This window comes from Plecotus auritus (genome assembly GCF_963455305.1).
Source record: "Plecotus auritus genome assembly, chromosome: 6".
Taxonomy (NCBI): Eukaryota; Metazoa; Chordata; class Mammalia; order Chiroptera; family Vespertilionidae; genus Plecotus; species Plecotus auritus.
Genome location: NC_137773.1, coordinates 1,088,524 through 1,106,632, shown reverse-complemented (window position 1 = coordinate 1,106,632; position 18,109 = coordinate 1,088,524). Strand labels below are relative to the sequence as shown.

The 18,109-nt window shown below is 59.9% G+C and overlaps 1 protein-coding gene across 1 annotated transcript; it reads right to left on the bottom strand.

Moving 5' to 3' along the window:
- Positions 1-61: 61 nt before the first annotated feature.
- On the bottom strand, positions 62-17,866 carry EIF3B (eukaryotic translation initiation factor 3 subunit B). Its single transcript, XM_080676387.1, has 19 exons — positions 17,172-17,866; positions 13,121-13,313; positions 11,187-11,306; positions 10,706-10,763; positions 10,174-10,302; positions 9,890-10,047; positions 9,091-9,222; positions 8,929-8,995; positions 8,602-8,648; positions 7,414-7,624; positions 6,226-6,298; positions 5,348-5,470; positions 4,959-5,037; positions 4,241-4,379; positions 2,853-2,978; positions 2,325-2,402; positions 1,893-2,001; positions 1,537-1,654; positions 62-1,061 (listed from the first exon to the last, which is right to left on the bottom strand). The coding sequence occupies exons 1-18, from the start codon at positions 17,620-17,622 to the stop codon at positions 1,551-1,553; spliced, it is 2,397 nt and encodes a 798-aa protein (XP_080532513.1). The 5' UTR covers positions 17,623-17,866; the 3' UTR covers positions 62-1,061; positions 1,537-1,550.
- Between the last annotated feature and the right edge of the window lie 243 nt (positions 17,867-18,109).

Here is an 18,109-nt window from a genome sequence, read left to right as displayed (position 1 = left end):
CCAGGAACTCCCCACAGAGCCAGATGGGAAACCATGTCTGCAGCAGAGGAACTAGAGCAAGCAGTGTTTCAGGACGTCTTTATTGACAAGTTATGTAAAACAATGACAACTAGAGTTCAAGGCATGAAGTCAGTCCTTCGAAAGCTGTGCCTTTTCCTGCTCCAGCAGGAAGGCGGCACCGTCGGCTCCCCGAAGACCAGGAGGAACAGAATGACGGCACTGCGGCCGAGGGCGTGCGCCCGGGGACTTAAGGCTCTGAGCACACACAAGTGCCTGCGGTCGGACAGGCCACGCTGGGCAGCAGGCCAGCCCACGCAGCGGGCCGAAACCACACGGCTTAGCTCACTCCCCTCCAGCGGGGAAGGTCCGTCCTCAGAGGACCACAGAATAGCAGCCAAACGACAACTCGACACGCCTCCCGACGAAGGTGGAAGGGCCCCTTCAGGTCCGGGAAGTGACAGGCACGGAGAACCCGGAGACGCTGCTTCAGGACGGCTGGCAGGGCACTCCGACCCAGCGCCCAGCTGCACAGCAGGACAAAACCACGGGGCGCATCCCAGCCTGCCACGCCTGCGCGCGCACGTGACCGAGGGGCGAGCCCCACAGGGGCAGGGAGAGGCACCAGGGCACGGTCGCTACCTATGTTTAAAGACAGACAGACAACTTGTTCCTACAGGTTTGCTTTATTTCCATGGAGACCCTGCCACAGCCTGGATGCAGGCCCAGACGCTGCGGTGCCCGAGCACAGGGACAGGGCGCACTGCTCCCAGCTGCTGCCCACGCCCTGGGCACATTCCCCGCAGGGAGGCCGCGGGGACAGCCGCCTGAGTGGTGCGGCAGCAGGAGGCCCAGCGCAGCTCCGCACGGGAGTCTCAGTGACAGACACGCGGGGACTCAGACCCCCAGGAAAAGGCTGGAAGCAGTGCCTCAGGGCGCCCGCTGGACACAGGGTGAAGGCACAGCTCTGGCGATGGCTCCCGGGGGCGCGGTCAGAGCGGGAAGCACAGGGACGCAGGCACCGCGCAGGCTGCAGGGACGCCTGGCTCCGGCACGAGGTGGCGCTGCAACGAGGGGACACGGCTTACTCTCTGTCCTGCGCGCACAGGCCCATGACAGGGGCAGCAGCAGGAGGCAGCCCCAGCCCTGGCCTGGCGGGGGCTGTGAGCAGCAGTCTCGCGGTGGAGCCATGGGAGGATGACCGGTCAGTCACTCCTCCGCCTGGGGCAGCACTGCCTGCACCCCAAGCCCCGCCCCTGACCCACGGCTCCGGCTGCAAGGCCTCTGGGCCCTTCCTCACAGCAGCACCCGAGTCCCTGCCACGCCTGACGACAGGGCTCCGAGGACTCTCGTGTCAGACCCACCGGGGACGGGCACGGGGCACCCGAGGGCCAGCCCACCCTGGAGCTCCAGCTGCACCTCACTGTCACAGCGCACACGCGACGTCCCTGACCTGAGCCCGGGAAAGGGACTTTCCTGTGTCACCGTGACCGAGACACTGCGGGCCGACAGGAGGCAGCTGCCCGCGGGAGGTCTTACCACAGTGCGGTCGGTCACTCCTGACTCCCCAGGGGGATGATCTCTTCCGTGACAAAGAACTCGATGGTCTCCTCCTCCCAGTCGTCCACGTTGCTGTCCAGCTCGTCGGTGTCCACACCTAGAGGAGGACAGGAGAGCGACAGCGAGGCAGGCGGTGCCGGCCGCAGCCTCAGGGAGCACACGCACAGCCAGGAGGCTGCGAGCACGAGCGGGTGGGAAGGCAGCGCGGACCTGCCTTTGCTGATGAGAACCGTGACACGCGGCGTGTGCCGAGCAGCCCGCGAAGGCACGTCACAGACACCAAGGAGGAAAGCGCTGAACCAGCAGGCTTTAGAAGCAGATCCCCGCTCAGTTACCTCCTCGCAATTCCAGACGCTCGTTCTTCTGCTCCATGTAGAGCTCCTGGGCCATTTTCCGGTACTTCCGGAAGTCCTCCATCATGGTGCGCCGCCTCTCCACCAGTTCCTAGGGGCGGGGCGGGGCGGGGTCAGGGCTGAACTGCACCCAGCACCCTCCCACCTTGCTGGACCAGGAGGGCCGTGTCAGCAGCAGCTGCCGGACGACACAGGGACACTTCCCTTAAAGGGGCCCGCCAGGACAGGAGCGGTGGGGTGCTCCTTCTCCCTCTCCTCCCCGACTGCCCCCACCTGCAGGCGGCACAGGGAGCACCCCCATGGAGAAGTGACTGCCCGGGGGACCCCTCCCTCCCCACAGCCGACGCTGGCCCCCCTCTGCCGTGAGGGGCGGAGGCCATCTGCGGCCTCTACCAGTCCGAGGACCACGCTGACCTTGGAGGCTTTGGACTGGCTCAGACGATCCTTCTGTTCGAAGATCTTGGAGTATTTCTTCAGATCTTTTCTAATTTGCTGAAACAAAGACAGGTCCCTCAGGATGACACACGCAAAGCAAGACCCACAAACGCACCATGCACGCTGCCAGCGGAGTGACACCCCGGCGGCAGATGGCACAGCCCCCACGGCACTCAGCGCGGCCGCGCGTTGGCTCTCAGGGCTCGCAGCAGCGGGACTGTCCTCCTTTCCCGGCTCCGTCCTCTCAGCCCCGTCCTCACACCCCTCCCATCAGCAGAGCTCCCCATGCGACGTGAACCCCGCAGGGACGTCTGCACAGCCCTGCCCCAGTTCACGCTCGCATCCTAGGGTGGTGCTGCCGGGCCTGAGGCCCGAGGCCCAGCGACTGCCCTGAACTGCTCCCCCCTTGGTGGTCCCTGCTCGGGCATCCCTGCCCAGGGTGCCCAGACGTCACCTTGCTACTCCTCACTGCCACCCTCACCCGCCTCCACCCGCCGGAGCGCAGACCTTTATCTGGTCCTGGCTCAGGAGCGTGGGGGGCCGTGGCCTCCACAGCAGCTGGCAGAAGCGGTCCTTGTTGTTCTTCTGCAGGAGGCGGCCCTGGAAGGTCCACAGCCAGTACGCATTGTCCACCTGCAAGAGAACAGGTGGTCCTGCGACCCCAGGGACCGGGGTCCGCAGTGGCGCCGGAGCAACAAACCCACCTCACTCCAGGCCCGGCCGCTGTGGCTCAGGGGTTGAGCGTCAACTCACGAACCTGGAGGTCACAGTTTGATTCCCAGTCAGGGCACATGCCTGGGTTATGGGCTCGATCCCCAGTGGGGGGGTGCAGGAGGCAGCCGATCCATGATTCTCTCTCAATGTTTCTCTCTCTCTCTCTTCTGTCTGAAACCAACAAAAATACGTATTTTTTTTTAAAAAGCCTCTCACTCCACACTTGTCTGCAGGCAGATGGCGACTTTGCTGGCGGTCCCTGGGGACACGGTGCCTGGTGCCAGGCCTGCCTCATTCTACTGCAACCCTGCCAGGCTGCGCCGGGGAGCACACCCAATTTAACCACGCGCCGAGGCGGCCTGCTGAGGTGAGAGTGGGCAGAGCCGAGGTCCTGGTCAGGATGTAAAGAACCCGCTTTGCAGCGTGTTCACTGAGCCTGTGTTCCTGAAAGCTCATGGCTTCACTCAACAGGATCACCGGGATGTGACCACAGGCGGGGCGGCCAGATGACAGTGGTCCAAACCAAGAACTGCTTGGGAGAGAAGTAGCTGCTGGGAGCGCACGAGCACCCGGGACACGCCCCTCCACGCGCGCACCACAGCGAGCGGCCTGATGCATTCCGAACCACGGAGGCTGCGACCGGAAAGCTGTACAACTGAGCCCGCACTGAGACCTGGTGCAGGAAGACGGGGCCTGACGGGAGAGCGCGGCCAGGGACCGCCCACCTCTTATGGAGAAGGCTGAGGCCTCAGGCGCTCTGCTCAGGTACAGACGGCCCGAGCATCGCAGTGCCCAAGCGTCACGGTGCGGGAGTGACACGCACTCGGGGGAAACCGAGTTCCAAGCTCGGGACCCTCCCAGGGTTAGTGTGCCCGGCGTGCTCCTCTCTGACGTCCACAGCTGGACGGCGGCAGCGACTGCCCGGTGCAGGCCACGTGGGTGCTCCCCGCACGGGCAGGCGGGCGAGGCTGAGCCCTTCTCTTTGGTGGGCACTGCCCACCATGGTACTGACTGGAACCCCCCCTCGTGAGTCAGTCGATAAGCTTCTACACTGAGGCAGCTGGGGCTGGGCCCAAAGGATCGATGAGCCGTGGCCTCAGTAGCATCGCCCAGCCACCTGAGGAGACAGCCACCGGCCCAGCACCACTTGGCCTCACAGCGAGGCGGCTCGGTCCCCATACCTTGTGGCTCCACCAGGACACAGAGGTGACCACGTAGCGCCCAGTCGGGTCCCACTCCACGTCCGAGGCCATGTAGTGCTCTGCAATGTTCATGACGGTGCAGTCCGACGTGTCCACAAACGCCAGGGCGCCGTTCATGCTGGGGAGACACACAGACAGACGTCCTCGCCGGAGCCTCCCACGCACAGTTCCCCGTGTTCCAGGGCCCGGGGAGGCCCCAGGGCGTCCCCTAACCGTGGACATTGAACTGAGACAAGGACACTGCTGAAGGCTGTCGGGCCCAGGACCAGCCTGTGTGTGTGCAGCACGTTTTATGGAGCAGGCCAGCTGTGTGCGCCGAGCCTGCGGAACCACAGCGGGGACAGCCACTGGAGCGCCTGCGTGCACGGGCAGCGCGCTGAGGGTCCTCGCCCCCACGGTCTGCTGGAGGAGCAGCTCAGCAGGGGCAGGGGGCTGAGGGCCGCCACAGGAGCACGGTCATGCCTGGGCCCAAGTCCGGAGCGGGCACCAACACTGCGCCCGTCCGCCCCACGCACCGAGGCTGGGATGGCCCTTGACACGAGAAAACTCAAGATCTCGAGGATTCAGCGGTGTCACTGCTCGGAACCCAGCGCGGGAGGTGTGGGCTGGGGCTGGGGCTGGGGCTGGGGCTGGGGCTGGGGTCGGAGTCGGTGCAGCGGCCCACAGAGCGCGGCTTGGGGATCAGGCGGACACCCACCTCCTGAGACCGGCCAGCACCACGAACTGTCCTTGGGGGCTCCAGAAGATGGTGTTGGCCTGCTGCTTGTCAAACATCTCTGGAAGGAAGGGAGGGAGGGAGGGAGGGGCTGTGAGAAGTCGTGGTGCAGGCGCTAGGCCGGCGTGCAGCCAGGACTGAGGGGCTAAGGCCTGGCACGTGCCCACAGCTCAGAGAAAGCAGCCTTGTCCTCTCAATGCCAGGGCAGGAAGCCGAAGTGCAGACACTGACGTGTGAGAGCCCCCGCAGTCCCTGCCTGTCCATGGATGTGACATGCCCACGGAACCACAATGGGTCTCCCAGCGGCAGGCAGGTCCCCCACATGCCAACTGGTCACCCCTACAAGACACAAGACAGGCAAGGCCACCTACTGATGAGCTCGATCTTCCCGTTGCTCTTCACGTGGTAGAAGGACACGGATATCCGGGGGGCCTCTCCGTGCAGCACCGCGAACTTGCTCCCGTTCGGCTCCCAGGCGAAGGCGATGATGGGCTCTGTGAGGAGAGCACCGGTCAGCTGCAGCCATTCTCACGCTCACTGAAAGGACACCGAGCAGCGGAGGGACGAAGGCCACCGGCTCGGAGGCCACAGCGGCACTGGCCCGCGCGCCTCTCCTGGCCGAGTGGGAAGGCCCGCCCGCATGGGTTGTGCGGCCTGTGGCCATGTCCTTTCCTACACTCCGTGGCACGCAGGGTCCCAGGGCCTCATGAAGGGCTGCCCGCCTCCCGGGGAAGGAGGCTGGGCCTTACACATTCTCCTCTCTCTGTGCTTCCCCCTCCCTTCCTGTTTCTCTCTCCAGCAAAACAGAAACAGAACGGGACGCAGGCGAACTGCCAGCTGAAGGCAGAGACACAGCCTGGGCAGTTCCCGTGGGCACATTCCCGTGGGCCCGAAGAAGGTCCTCACAGAAACGCAGATGCAATGAGCTCCGCAGCCAGCTGTGCCGCAAGCGGCCTAAGACCCGCCTCCCACATCCTCGCCAGGATCCCCTCTCCCGTGCTCAGTGAGCGGGCGCCGTGGGGAGAAAAGCGGGGCAGCTTCCCTCGGCCACTGGAAAGGTTGAGAGTGAAGCTGGACAGGACAAACTCCTGACCGTACAGCCACGCTCTGCGGCTCAGAGACCCACGCCCTCAGGTCACTGCCGCAGCCTGTCCTGGCGTCCCGCCCCAGCCAGGCACTCACACCAGGTCCCACGGCCACTGTGAGCCCCACCCAAGGACACTCAGCACGAGGGCTCCAATGAACTTGCCTTTCATTTCCACCACGTCGACAGGGACCTGCTTTTCCCTCATTCGGAAAATTTCAAAGTTTGTGACAACACCCTGTTAGAGAAAAGGCGGGGGGGGGTGACCATGCGGAGACCTCAGTGTGAGGGAGACTTAAAGGACAGGTGGAGTGATCACAACACCCTCAAGGTCACATCACACGCAAACAGCCCACGGATCTGCCCCGCAGCCCGTGCCCGTCTGCAAGACTCCACACGCGCAGGGAAGGTGGCCACACTCCCTTGCAATGCACCCATCCGAAGATCCGGACGGGGGGGGGCGGCGCGCAGAGCAGGGTGTCAGGGAGTGGGGGGCTGCTAACGGGGTGGACTTCCTGTCTGGGGCAATGAAAACGTCTGGAATTGAGACACTGGGGATTGCGTTGGGCAAGCTGGTGAAAGCCACTGAACTGCCCCCTGGGAGGCCGAGTTTTATGGATGTGGATTGTATCTCAACGAAAAAGTTCTGTAAGGGAAGGGGAATACTTCCACTTGAAGGGAAAAGCAGGCAATTTCTTAGGAAAGTTCAATGTCATGATGCAAACCAAAAGCAGAACTGACTCAAGCAGACCCTTCTTTGTGCTTAAAAACATCGAGAAACAACATATTCCTTTACCTCCGGAGAAGAGGGCGGGACCCGGAGCCTGCAGGAACAGCTGGCCCGCGAACAAGGCGGGGTTGGGGCACCCGTCTCGCGCAGTCAAAAACCCACTGTAACCTGACTCCCCCAAACAGAACTCGCCGTCCCTTAGTGCCCACAGGGCCTGCTGCAGGGCCCTCCGGCTGCTCGAGCCCCTGAGAGCGAGGGCGAGGACCAGCGCGCACAGCCCCTCCCAACGTCGCTTCTGATCTGCAGCTGGGGGACTGCAGGTGTGAAACCTGGGGACGGAGGCGGCTGGGTATCGGCTGGGAAAGCCCTCGTGTAAGCGGGCCGCGCAGTCCACACCCGTGCTGTTCAGGGTCAGCTGTGTTCCCATCAACTCTGCCACGTGCGTGTCTCCCCCAATGTTACAGATGAAGGACGCTCCTCGGCTAGATACAGCCGAGCTCTCGCTACGACCTGCCAGCTCACTCCTCCCGGCATCGGGTGGGCCTGGCCATAACCCACAAGTTCAGGCCACGCCTCCACCGGCACCTCCACATCGGAGCCGGCTTGGCGCTGGCCCCGCTCACCTGGGTGCCCTTGGGAGTCCTGTCCACCTTCACACACAGGTAGTCCCCGTTCTTCTGCCAGTGCAGCTTGCAGTCCACCACGTTGAAGAGGTTCCTGACTCGGATCTCCTGCCGGCTGGGCAGCTGCATCAGGGTCACCCGTGCGGGAATATCCTTGTCTTCGGGCACCCAAAAGGCTATGATGTTACCACCAGGGGACCAAGAAAAGTCTCTGCGGGCAAGGAGACCACCATCACCAGGATGCCGTCACCAGGGGCAACTGCAGAGCGCGCTGGCCGTCCGGAGGCCCAGCAGCAACCCTTGGTGGGAGCGCACTGCCTGGTGCTGCTCGAGGACCGCCAGTCATTTCATCCTGTGGCAGCCCCGACCCTAACCTCTCCCCGCCAGGGAGGAGAGATGCTGGGAGTGCCGCCCACGGCCACGGCCACGGCCACGGCCCCTCCGCCAGGACTCACACCCACCCGACCACGCCCTGCGCTGCCAGCAGGTTCCATGCCTTTGAGGCTGACGGGCTGGGCTGTGACTTCCGAGGACCCAGTAGGAGCTGAGGGAAACCCACAGCAACAAGGGAGGAGGAGCGGCTGGAGGCAGACCGAGTTTGTGCTATGAGCAGCATGTTTACTTCTGCGTTTATGAGAACCGAGTCCTGACTTTATTTTAACATAAGCCATAATTTTGCCCAAAAATGTAAGAAGGGCCCGACTAGCGTGGCTCAGGGGCTGAGCATCGACCTATGAACCAGGAGGTCACAGTTCAATTCACGGTCAGGGCACATGCCGGGGTTGCAGGCTTGATCCCCAGTAGGAGGCGTGCAGGAGGCAGCCAATCAGATTCTCTCTCATCTTGATGTTTCTACTCTATCCCTCTCCCTTCCCCTCTGAAATCAATACAAATGTTATATTACATACATAAAAAAACAGAACGTGGGGAAGAGGAAGAAACGGGGCCTGCACGGCGGCACTCCAGGCAGACACTGCCCCACCAGAGGCTTCGAGGAAGAAAAGGGCCGCTCTGACAGAGGCGCTGGACTCACCCAACGCCCCCACACCATGTAACACGGAGCCCTGTCACTTCATGGAGCCCCGCGCCACCGTGCGGCCCTCGGGAGGCACCCTGTGCGGGGAGGGACACGTAGCCCAGGTGGCACGGGCCGTAGAGCAAGAGGAGCAGCGGGAGGAGCCCCCTTACTTGATGCCGGAGATCTTCAAGCTCTTCTTGTCCAGGAGGCCCATAGACTGCAGGAAAACGAGGGTCACAAGTGACTGAGAACAGGCCAACATCTCAATAACACTGTGTTTTTACAAAAAGGCAACCGGAAGTTCCGATGTGAGCGTGCACCAGCACAGAGGGTGACAAACCCTGAAACCGTCCACGTTTCCCAGCCACCTCTCCGCCCCAACCCTCTGAGCACAACACGGGCTGGCCGAGCACGACCAGACCCGGGACACACGGCTCCAGGGAAAGCCCACCCGAGCCAGCCCAGCTCGTCCCGTGATAATGGAAGCCATCACTCACAGGAGTTTCATAGATGCTGAGGGTGTCGAGGGTCATCCGAGCAAAGAATTTGCCATCATGGCTCCACCTGAGACGAGAAAAAAGACCAGTGCAGGCTCTGCCCCGAGCAGCTCCGAGGTCGCCAGGCGCGCCCCCCGCCCCCCGCCCCCCCAGTCCACCTACTTGAAAATCGGCCAATGAGCGGAGCTTTCACAGTGGAAGCCTCTCTTCTTCTGCCCGGTGAGGATGTCCCAGATGATGATGGCCTGAGGGTCATCCTGTGTGTCCATCAGGGGGCTGAAGGTCACCAGGTATCTGTAACAGAGGGACACGTTTTATTTACTTAAAGTTTTTGTTGATTTGAGAGAGGAGGAGAGAAAAACATCGATGAGTGAGAACCTTCCATCGTCTGCCTCCTGCATGCCCCCTACTAGGGATCGAGCCTGCAACCCAGGAGGATGCTGGGTGGCTGTGGGCCATGGCCTTCAAGGTCCTCATGTTCCACCCACTCCCCGCACAAAGCTACACGGACTATCACACACAAGAGGGATGTTCGTTCACAAGAAAATAATCTGCAAAATACATGACCTTGGACTAGATCCTGAAGGGGAAAATTTTACAAAGGACATCACTGGATCAAGTGACAAAGTTTAACAGTGACCGGTGTTACATTTCCTGCCGTTAACTATGCATGCGGCCGTACACAATTCCCATTCCCGGCAAATGCACACTCGGGGGAGAGGGACGTGATCCTTCCACTTACTCCCCAAGTCTCAAGAAAACCTTATGCTCATCTATTTGGAGAAAAAATGACAGCAACAGAAACCACACGTGAACGGGAGCGCTCGGCACAGAGCACACAGGAGTTCTCAGGCCTCCCGCCATTTCTAAGGGCGGAACTACTGCAAAGTAAGAGTTCCCTGCAGGAGGCCAGCGAGAGCTGAAGGGAACCGATGCCAACTGCCCTGTCCCAAGGGCTTACCTTTCGCAAGGTGAGAAGTCAATGAGCTGGACCCCCTGGTGGCTGAATCTCTGAATCTGTTTGAATTTCTCTCCCCCCCAGAGAGCAATGCCTCGCTGATGGAAGGTCGCTAGGTAGGTGCCCTTGGGAGACCAGCGCACGTACGTCTCCGTCCACCGCTGTGGAGAAAGCAATGCCACCATTCACAGCAGAGCCAAGCGCACACTCCTAGATGGACCCTGGAGACCAAGACCCCTCACTGCTCTCGGGCCCAGCTCCCTCCCCATGTGGCAGCAAACACCCACCGCTCTCTCTTCGATTGATACAGGATCCTTCACGTCATTCCAGAATATGGAGGTGCGGTCTCCACTCTCGAAGATCACACTGTACTGATCCCTGCACTCCGCCTCCTCCAGCCAATAGCGTAGATTCCCCTGGAGGAAGACCGAGGGCGGGGTAACATGTCAGTTTTTTTTTTAAATACATTTTATTGATTTTTTACAGAGAGAAAGGGAGAGGAATAGAGAGTTAAAAACATTGATCAGCTGCCTCTTGCACACCCCCTACTGGGGATGTGCCCACAACCAAGGTACATGCCCTTGACCGGAATCGAACCTGGGACCCTTCAGTCCATAGGCCGACGCTCTATCCACTGAGCCAAACCGGTTAGGGCAAACATGTCAGTTTTTATCAGAGAAACACATTCATTTGTAACACTGCTCTTGGAGGTGGACACATTCTGGCAGCAGCTCCAACTCCCCAGGAACTCACCGCCTCAAGCCAAGAGGCTAGCCAGCATTTCTTCAACTACTTAGATACCGATTTACACCAACATACCAAGTCTTTGAAAGGCTGTTTCTCTGGAATATCCCATTCATCACTGATCGTCATGTACCTGGAAGAGAAAAAGAAATGGTCCAATAGCAGTCACAATGGCAGCTACCCCATGGCCCCCCCACCCCCGCCCTGGGCAGTAGAGCCAGCCCTCAGTTAACATCCACTAAGTGACATAATAGGTGGCAGGTTTCTACGGCAGCTCATCAACATTGTAAGGAAACGCCATGTCCGAGGACCTGCTGTCCTGCACCCTGCTGTCCACCCCAGCACAGGCGAAAGGACGAGTCTTATTGGTAACACCGGTGAGGGTGCTGGTGTGAGAAGGTGCTACTGGCCAGTGTGAGTGAGGGGCCAGGGATGTGAAATGGTCCTGCATGGTCTGACCAGAGGGTGGAACCACCCAGAAGGCAAGAGCCCTCCCCCTGAACGGGGCCATTCGCAGGGTGGACGTCCAGGTTCGCAGGCCGGAGCCCGAGCTCACTTGTCAAAATCGGTGAAGAGGTTGACTCTGAAGGTGTGCTGCTTGTCGAGCTTGTAGCCGTCGGCGTTCTTCACGGCGTCCAGGGCATGGGCAGGAGACGCGTACTCCAGGAAAATGTAGCTGCAGCAAGAAGGCAGCGATGCGTGGACATGAGGTTGGCGTGCTCGTGCTCCACACACACGCGACCTTCCACAGCTGCCAACATGGCACGCACCGGAACCGTGCCCCTGCCATGTCCAGGCAGTCGATCTCGGGCAGAGCAGTGCCCTGATCACAACGTCCGTTAGCTTGACTGCGGTAAGGGTCTCATGGACATGCGTGTGTCAAAATGTGCGAAAGCATACACTTTAAAACTGGGCACATTTGCCGAAACCAGTTTGGCTCAGTGGATAGAGCGTCGGCCTGCGGACTGAAGGGTCCTGGGTTCGATTCCGGTCAAGGGCATGTACCTTGGTTGCGGGCACATCCCCAGTGGGAGGTGGGCAGGAGGCAGCTGATCGATGTTTCTCTCTCATCGATGTTTCTGACTCTCTGTCCCTCTCCCTTCCTCTCTGTAAAAAAATCAATAAAATATTAAAAAAAAACCTGGGCACGTTTATTGTATGTCAACTATTTCATAAAGTTGTTACAAAACCTCAAGTCATAAAGATTACGGCCCTGGCCAGGGTGGCTCAGTCGGTTGAGCGCCGTCCCATGCACCAAGAGCTGCTGGTTCCATTCCTGGTCAGGGCACACGCCAGGTTGCAGGCTCGATCCCCAGGAGGGGGCATGCAGGAGGCAGCTGATTGATGGGTAGCGCTCACATTGATGTTTCTCTCTCTCCCTCTCCCTTCCTCTCTCTCTAAAAATCAGTAAAAATGTAAAACGAAAACACCCCCTGAATTTGGAATGCTCGAAAAAAAAAAAAATAAAGTCATGAATATTATGAATTAGGTTGTATTACAAGCAAAGTCACAAAGGTTCTCAAGGGCGTTTCATTATAAACAAAATACAACAGGTATCCCTCCACCCGTTTCCACGTAGAAAACAGTAGGAGCCTCAGTGTTTGACCACTTTTTTATAAATTAAACTACGCTAGGGAGTTTCCAAAATCTGAATTAAACAAACTTGATCACCTCACCCTATCCTCTCCAAGACTGCCATTTACATGAAATGCAAACAGTGTTTGACTAGACTCCTTCCTCTGGTGACCACCTGGTCCCGAGCCCACACTGCCCCGCGGCAATCCCAATCCCACCCCTAGGTCCAGAGCAAGGAAACACACACACTTGCTCAAAAGGGGACACCTGCGAGGCTCTGTACCCGGGCAACACTGAGGCCAACTGCCAGGAAACAGATGGCCTGTCACGAGATGGGACAGAACGCCCCAGCATTTAAAATGAAGGCACCAGAGTTGCAATTATTGACACAGAAGACCTACTATGGGATTTCAAAAGCAAAGTGCAAGACTGCCTTTGAGCTACCATTTTTAAGAGGCGCTATTCTAGGTAACACCAGAAAAAAAAGTTGATTAAGCAATGACACAGTGCTTTCACCTAGACTGTAAAAAATACCCATTTGTGATGTTAAAACACGAAAAATAAAGCGTCTTAGAATAAAATACCACAAAGAATTTCCCTGAAATCCTGCCAGCTTCCGGATCTGTGGGCCCTTCACCCTGGATGTGTTGTGTGCCCTGTTCTGACAGAGACTGAAACACCAGCTCTGACTTCCTCAGCAGTCAGCAGCCCTGAGGCCCGTCCCCAGGGAAGAAGCACTTGGCCCAGGACCACGCGCTGCTCGGCGGGGCTTCAGCCGAAGGCGGTGAGCACCCCCGGAATGAGGTGGAGGCCAGAGAACCCGGGCCACGTGGTGATGGCCGCGGAGGCGGGGCGGCGGGGCGGCAGGGCCTGACCCGAAGTGGGAGGACACTCGGGAACGCTGCGCCCACTCACCCTTTCGTCTTGCCCTCCTCCTCCGGGTAGAAGTCGTTGGTGATCTTCCCGAACTTGGAGAAGATCTTGTGGATGACGTTCTTGAGCTTCTCCAGCCGGTCAGGTCCCACCTGAGGAACGTTGTCGACCACGATCACCGAGTCGATGCCGTCCGCTTCCTGAGGCCGGTCTTTGAGCACGTCTCCCAGTAACTCTGTCCGAGAGAGGGTGGTCAGTGACTTACTGACCGAGCAACACGTCCAGGCGTGAGCCAGCACTCGGACCCGTTTCCAGCAGGCAGGGAGAGGGCTCCAACGCCGGCGCCTGAAGAGGAAGCCCGGGCCCCGGCTCGCCTTCCGTTTACACGTAAGAGGAGGAGGAGGAGGAAGGCTTTCACTCTCCACACTCCCTTGGACAGTCGGACATGTCCATAGGTTCCTGGCAATAAGGGAAGATTTCAAGTGAATTTAAATAGAAAAGACTTTCAGTGATGAGGATGGGAACGAGAGGAAGGCCTTTCCCGGAAATCAGAAGACATGGGGCTGAGACGGACACTAATGCTCTTTCGGAATAATTCTGTACAAACTTGTTAGCTTGTCTAGGAAGCTGTGAAAGGGCAAAGCACTGGGTTAGAACAGACACCTGCAGAGCCGCCATCACAGCACACGCCGAAACCGCGTCCGTCTCAGCCAGGCTGCGAGTCAGCGCGGGAGCGCCAGCCCGGGTCATCTCAACCACAGGTGTGCTCTGGAACCCGCGGGCCACTCTACCTTTTCTTTTTCTTTGTTTATTGATTTCAGAGAGGAAGGGAGATAGAAACATGTATGATGAGAGAGAACCATTGATCAGCTGCCTCCTGCACGCCCCCCCTGGGGATCAAGCCTGAAACCTGGGCATGGGCCCCTGGCCAGAATCGAACCCAGGACCCTTCAATCCACAAGCAGACACTCTATCCACAGAGCCAAACCGGCCAGGGCCACTCTACCTTCTTTACCACACTTTCAAGAATTTCAACATACCAGCCTGCCTGGTGTGGACCAGGTGGTTGAGGCAGAGCACCCCGTACAAGGAAAGGTGGTGGGTTTGATTCCGGGTCAGGGCACACACCCAGGCTGCGGGTTAGATCCGAAAGACAGGAGGCAACCCATTGATGTTTCTCTCCCGCCCTTCCGCTCTCTAGAATCAATGAAAAATATGTCCTCAAGTGAGCGTTGTTAAAAAAAGAATTTCAACATGCCAAAAGAACATGTTAGAAAAATTCTTTGCTGCATTTCATTCTCAAAATTTAAGATGGATTCTCTTCACTTTTGTGTTTGACATGTTCAATAAGTTCAAAGGCCTTCCAAAAAGGAGTCTTAATTTCAATAGGCATGCCCTGTTATATACTAGAGGCCCGGTGCGTGAAATTCGTGTGCTGGGGGGGTCCCCTCAGCCCTGTTATAAACTACTAGAGGCCTGGTGTGCTGGGGGGGGGGGGGGGGCGGTGTCCCTTCAGCCCGGCCTGCGCCCTCTCACAGTCCAGGAGCCCTCAGGGTATGTCCCACTGCCCGCTTAGCGCTGGTCGAGGCTTCTGGTTGCGTGGCACACCCCCTGTGGGAGCGCACTGACCACCAGGGGGCAGCGCCTGCATTGAGTGTCGGCCCCCTGGTGGTCAGTGCACATCATAGCGGCCAGTTATTCTGTTGTTCAGTAAATTTGCATATTAGCCTTTTATTATACAGGGTTTCTAAGTCATTTCAACCCTTTATAAATATTGAAAATGTTACCTTAAAAAAAAAACTGCCACTTAAATTTCAAATAAACGAAAACTAAGACCAAAGAGAAATAAAGGAAAGAGGCAGGCTAGAGCCACACCTGGCGACGGCTTCCCACAGAACGTAAGTCAAATCCAGGGGCTCTTTTTAAAGCTCACGCACCACACAATTAAGTGGCCTGCTAAGCCTGATCTGAATTTACAAGGCTTACAATAAATACGCCAGCGTGTATGCACACGGTGCACTCCTTCCCAGTGTTCGAGGCCTTTATGGGAACAAGTGTTCTTTATAAGAGTCTGTCCATACACTGCAAGGAGGTTAGTAACCACACACACATCTCCTCCGTCGTCACCAGCCTGCACATCTGGTTCTTGGTGCATGGATTCCCAATCTGGCTCCAGGAGAAATAGAAAGAAGCAATTCTCAAAACTAAGTAGCAAACATAAGCATAAATAGTACTTAATGAGCCAAAAAGGAAGACATTTAGCAGTGGTCCTCCAACTTTTTAAACAGGGAGCCAGTTCACTGTCCCTCAGACCGTTGGAGGGCCGGACTATAGTTTAAAAAAAAAAAAAACATGAAAAAAATAAATAAAAATTTAAAAAAAACCGTGAACAAATTCCTATGCGCACTGCGGGCCCGGGATGCGTCGGCTAAGCAGGACAGGCAGCTGCACCCGGCGGGCCGGATCAATGTCCTCGGCGGGCCGCCTGTGGCCCACGGGCCGTAGTTTGAGGACGCCTGATTTAGAGGGAAAACTTTTACCACATCTGGCTGAGCCCAGCAGCAGCAGAGTGTCTACAGGGCGAGTGGCGTGAAGATGCAGCTGTGCCGTCCCAGCCTAAGGGGCAAGGCGCAGCTCGGCGGCCCAGCGCGCGCTCAGGGCACTAGGGGAGGGCGCTCCCCAGACTGCCTTTCCCAGAGAAGTGGCACCCAAGGTGTCCCTCTCTGCTCCCCACAGACAGGGCAGTTCTTCTCACAAAACTCAACACAGGTGAGCAACCGACCCCGACAAGGGCGGCTCCCAGGTCCCGCTGGCTACAACCCACCATCCCTGCGCTCCAAAGGCCTGCCCAGCCGTCACCTAGCCCTGCACTCAGGGCCGCACCCCCGCGGGTCACATCGCAGTTCTGGAAATAACTCCCGCGTTGAAGTCTCGTGTGAATTAGCTGCGCTCCAAAAATGCTTCGACTTGGAGTAAGTACTGAAAGCTCAAAACAGGCCCTGAAGTCGGCGCCCCGATTCATAACGGAACCACCGCCAGGGTAGCAGAAAGCAGGCGGCACTTCTCCCGGTGAACTCCCAGCGACCCTCCCCGCGGTCACACACCCTTCCCTCCCAGGCTCCCAGGATGGAGCCCTTCCCGCTTCTCACGCTGACACGTTTCTGTCCAGTGCGACACCGCAAGTGACAACAGACTGCCCTCTTAAGCGCGTTTAGAGTCGACAGCTCTACGTCGGCTTCCTAAACTCCTTCTCCGTTTTACTGGAGGTCCTTCACGATTCTGTCTCCATCTCCGTGTGAGCAGACACAACAGCTAAAAACTTTGGTCCACGCCTGTCCCTCTCGGCGCGGCAGCATCTCCCTCTCTCGGGGCAGCACCGCCCCCCTCAGCTGCGTTGTTTACGTCTCCCCGCTGTGCACAGGGGGCCCACCGACGCGCTCCAGGCTGCGCCGCTCCCATGGCTGGAACACAACGAGCCAGCCGAGCCGTGCGCGGAGCTGCCCCGGACAGACAGTCCGGTTAGGAGCGGGGCCCGCGGGCGGGGTGCAGCAGCGGGGCCTGGAAGCTGCATCAGGCAGGAAGGAGGCAGAGCCGGCTGTGATCCACACCCTCGCGGAGCCTGCCTCCCGGCCGCAGGGCCTCCCGGCCGCAGGGCTCGGGGCGGTGCGGCGAGGAGCGCTCTGCGGTAGCCCTGCCGCCGCGGGTTCCGAGAACGGCGTCCCTCCCACCGCGAGGGGTCGGCGCCGAGTCGGCTTCAGCTTGGACAGGGGTGGCTGGACACTCGGCACCCCACCTGCAGGCGAGGGCTGTGCCCGGAGACCCCGCGGCCCGTGGTGTCCCGCTCCGCTCGACCCTCACGGCCCCCCACTGCGCCCCGGCCACCGCCGCGCCGCCGGCCCCCTCCACCCTCCCAGCCCCTGGCGGTAGGAACGGCCGGGTCCCCAGGTTGTCTCCACCCCGCACCCTCTCCTCCTGGGGAAAAGGAGGGAGTCTAGGATCTCACAGCGAACCTTCCCTCCGTGTGCGGGGCGCCGGGTGGAGAGTGGGGACCCCACGGCCCCCTGACTCCCGCGTTCGGAACCCGTCGCCTCACCTTCCTCGCTCACGTCGTCCACGAAGTCCTCGGGGTCGCTGAAGGAGGGCTCGTCCGCGTCTCCATTCTCGGCCACGCCGGCGTCCTCAGCTGGACCGCCCTGCCCCCCGCCTGCCCCATCGGACCGGGCTTCGGCCGCCGCGTCCCGGGCCTGCTCCTCCGGGGCCTCGTCCTCGGCCGGGGCGGCGGCGGGGGGCTCCTCGGGCGGCGGCGGGGACGGGCCGGGGATCGAGCCGGCCGCCTCCTCCCCGTCGGCCGCGGGCTCGGCGAGCACTTCAGGGCCTGGCCCGGCCTCCGCCTCCTCGTCCTCGCCGTCCGCCGCCTCCTGCGCGCCGGGCCCCTCGGGCCGCGCTGGCTCCTCCCCCGGCGGCTCGGCGGCCGGCTGCTGCTGTCCGGGCTCGGCCCGCTCCTCGGCCGCCTCGGGCGCCGCCACGTTCTCCGCGTCCTGCATGGGCCCACCGATGCCGCCTCACCGCGCTTCCGACTCTCCCAGGCCGCCCCGCGCCGACGGCGGGGCCATGTGCGTGCGGCGGGCCGTCCCACGAGGGCCCGGGGGGGGGGCTCCGCGCCCTGACGCCTCCCAGAGCGGCCGGGGGATTCAGGGGGCAGCGGAGTGCCTACCCGTGGTCAGAACGGGACTCCCATCGAGTGCGCGCTCAACTGCCATCACCACAGCCCCGCAGGCCCGTCTGCAAACTCCCTGGAACTGCAAGTCCCCACCCTCGGGGAAGGGAAAGGATGGTTTCGCCCAACATGGCGGCCACTCTCTCCTCCTCCCGTCGGGCACCGCGGCGGCGGCCTAAACCATTTGTGACGCCGCAGGGGAAGTCCCAGAAGTCAGCCCAGGATTCAGAACGGTGCGAAAACCTAACTCAGAAAGTAATACTAGGAGAGCCCGTAAGTCCCACAAACGGCTCTGGCTGGGATGTGTGTGTTAG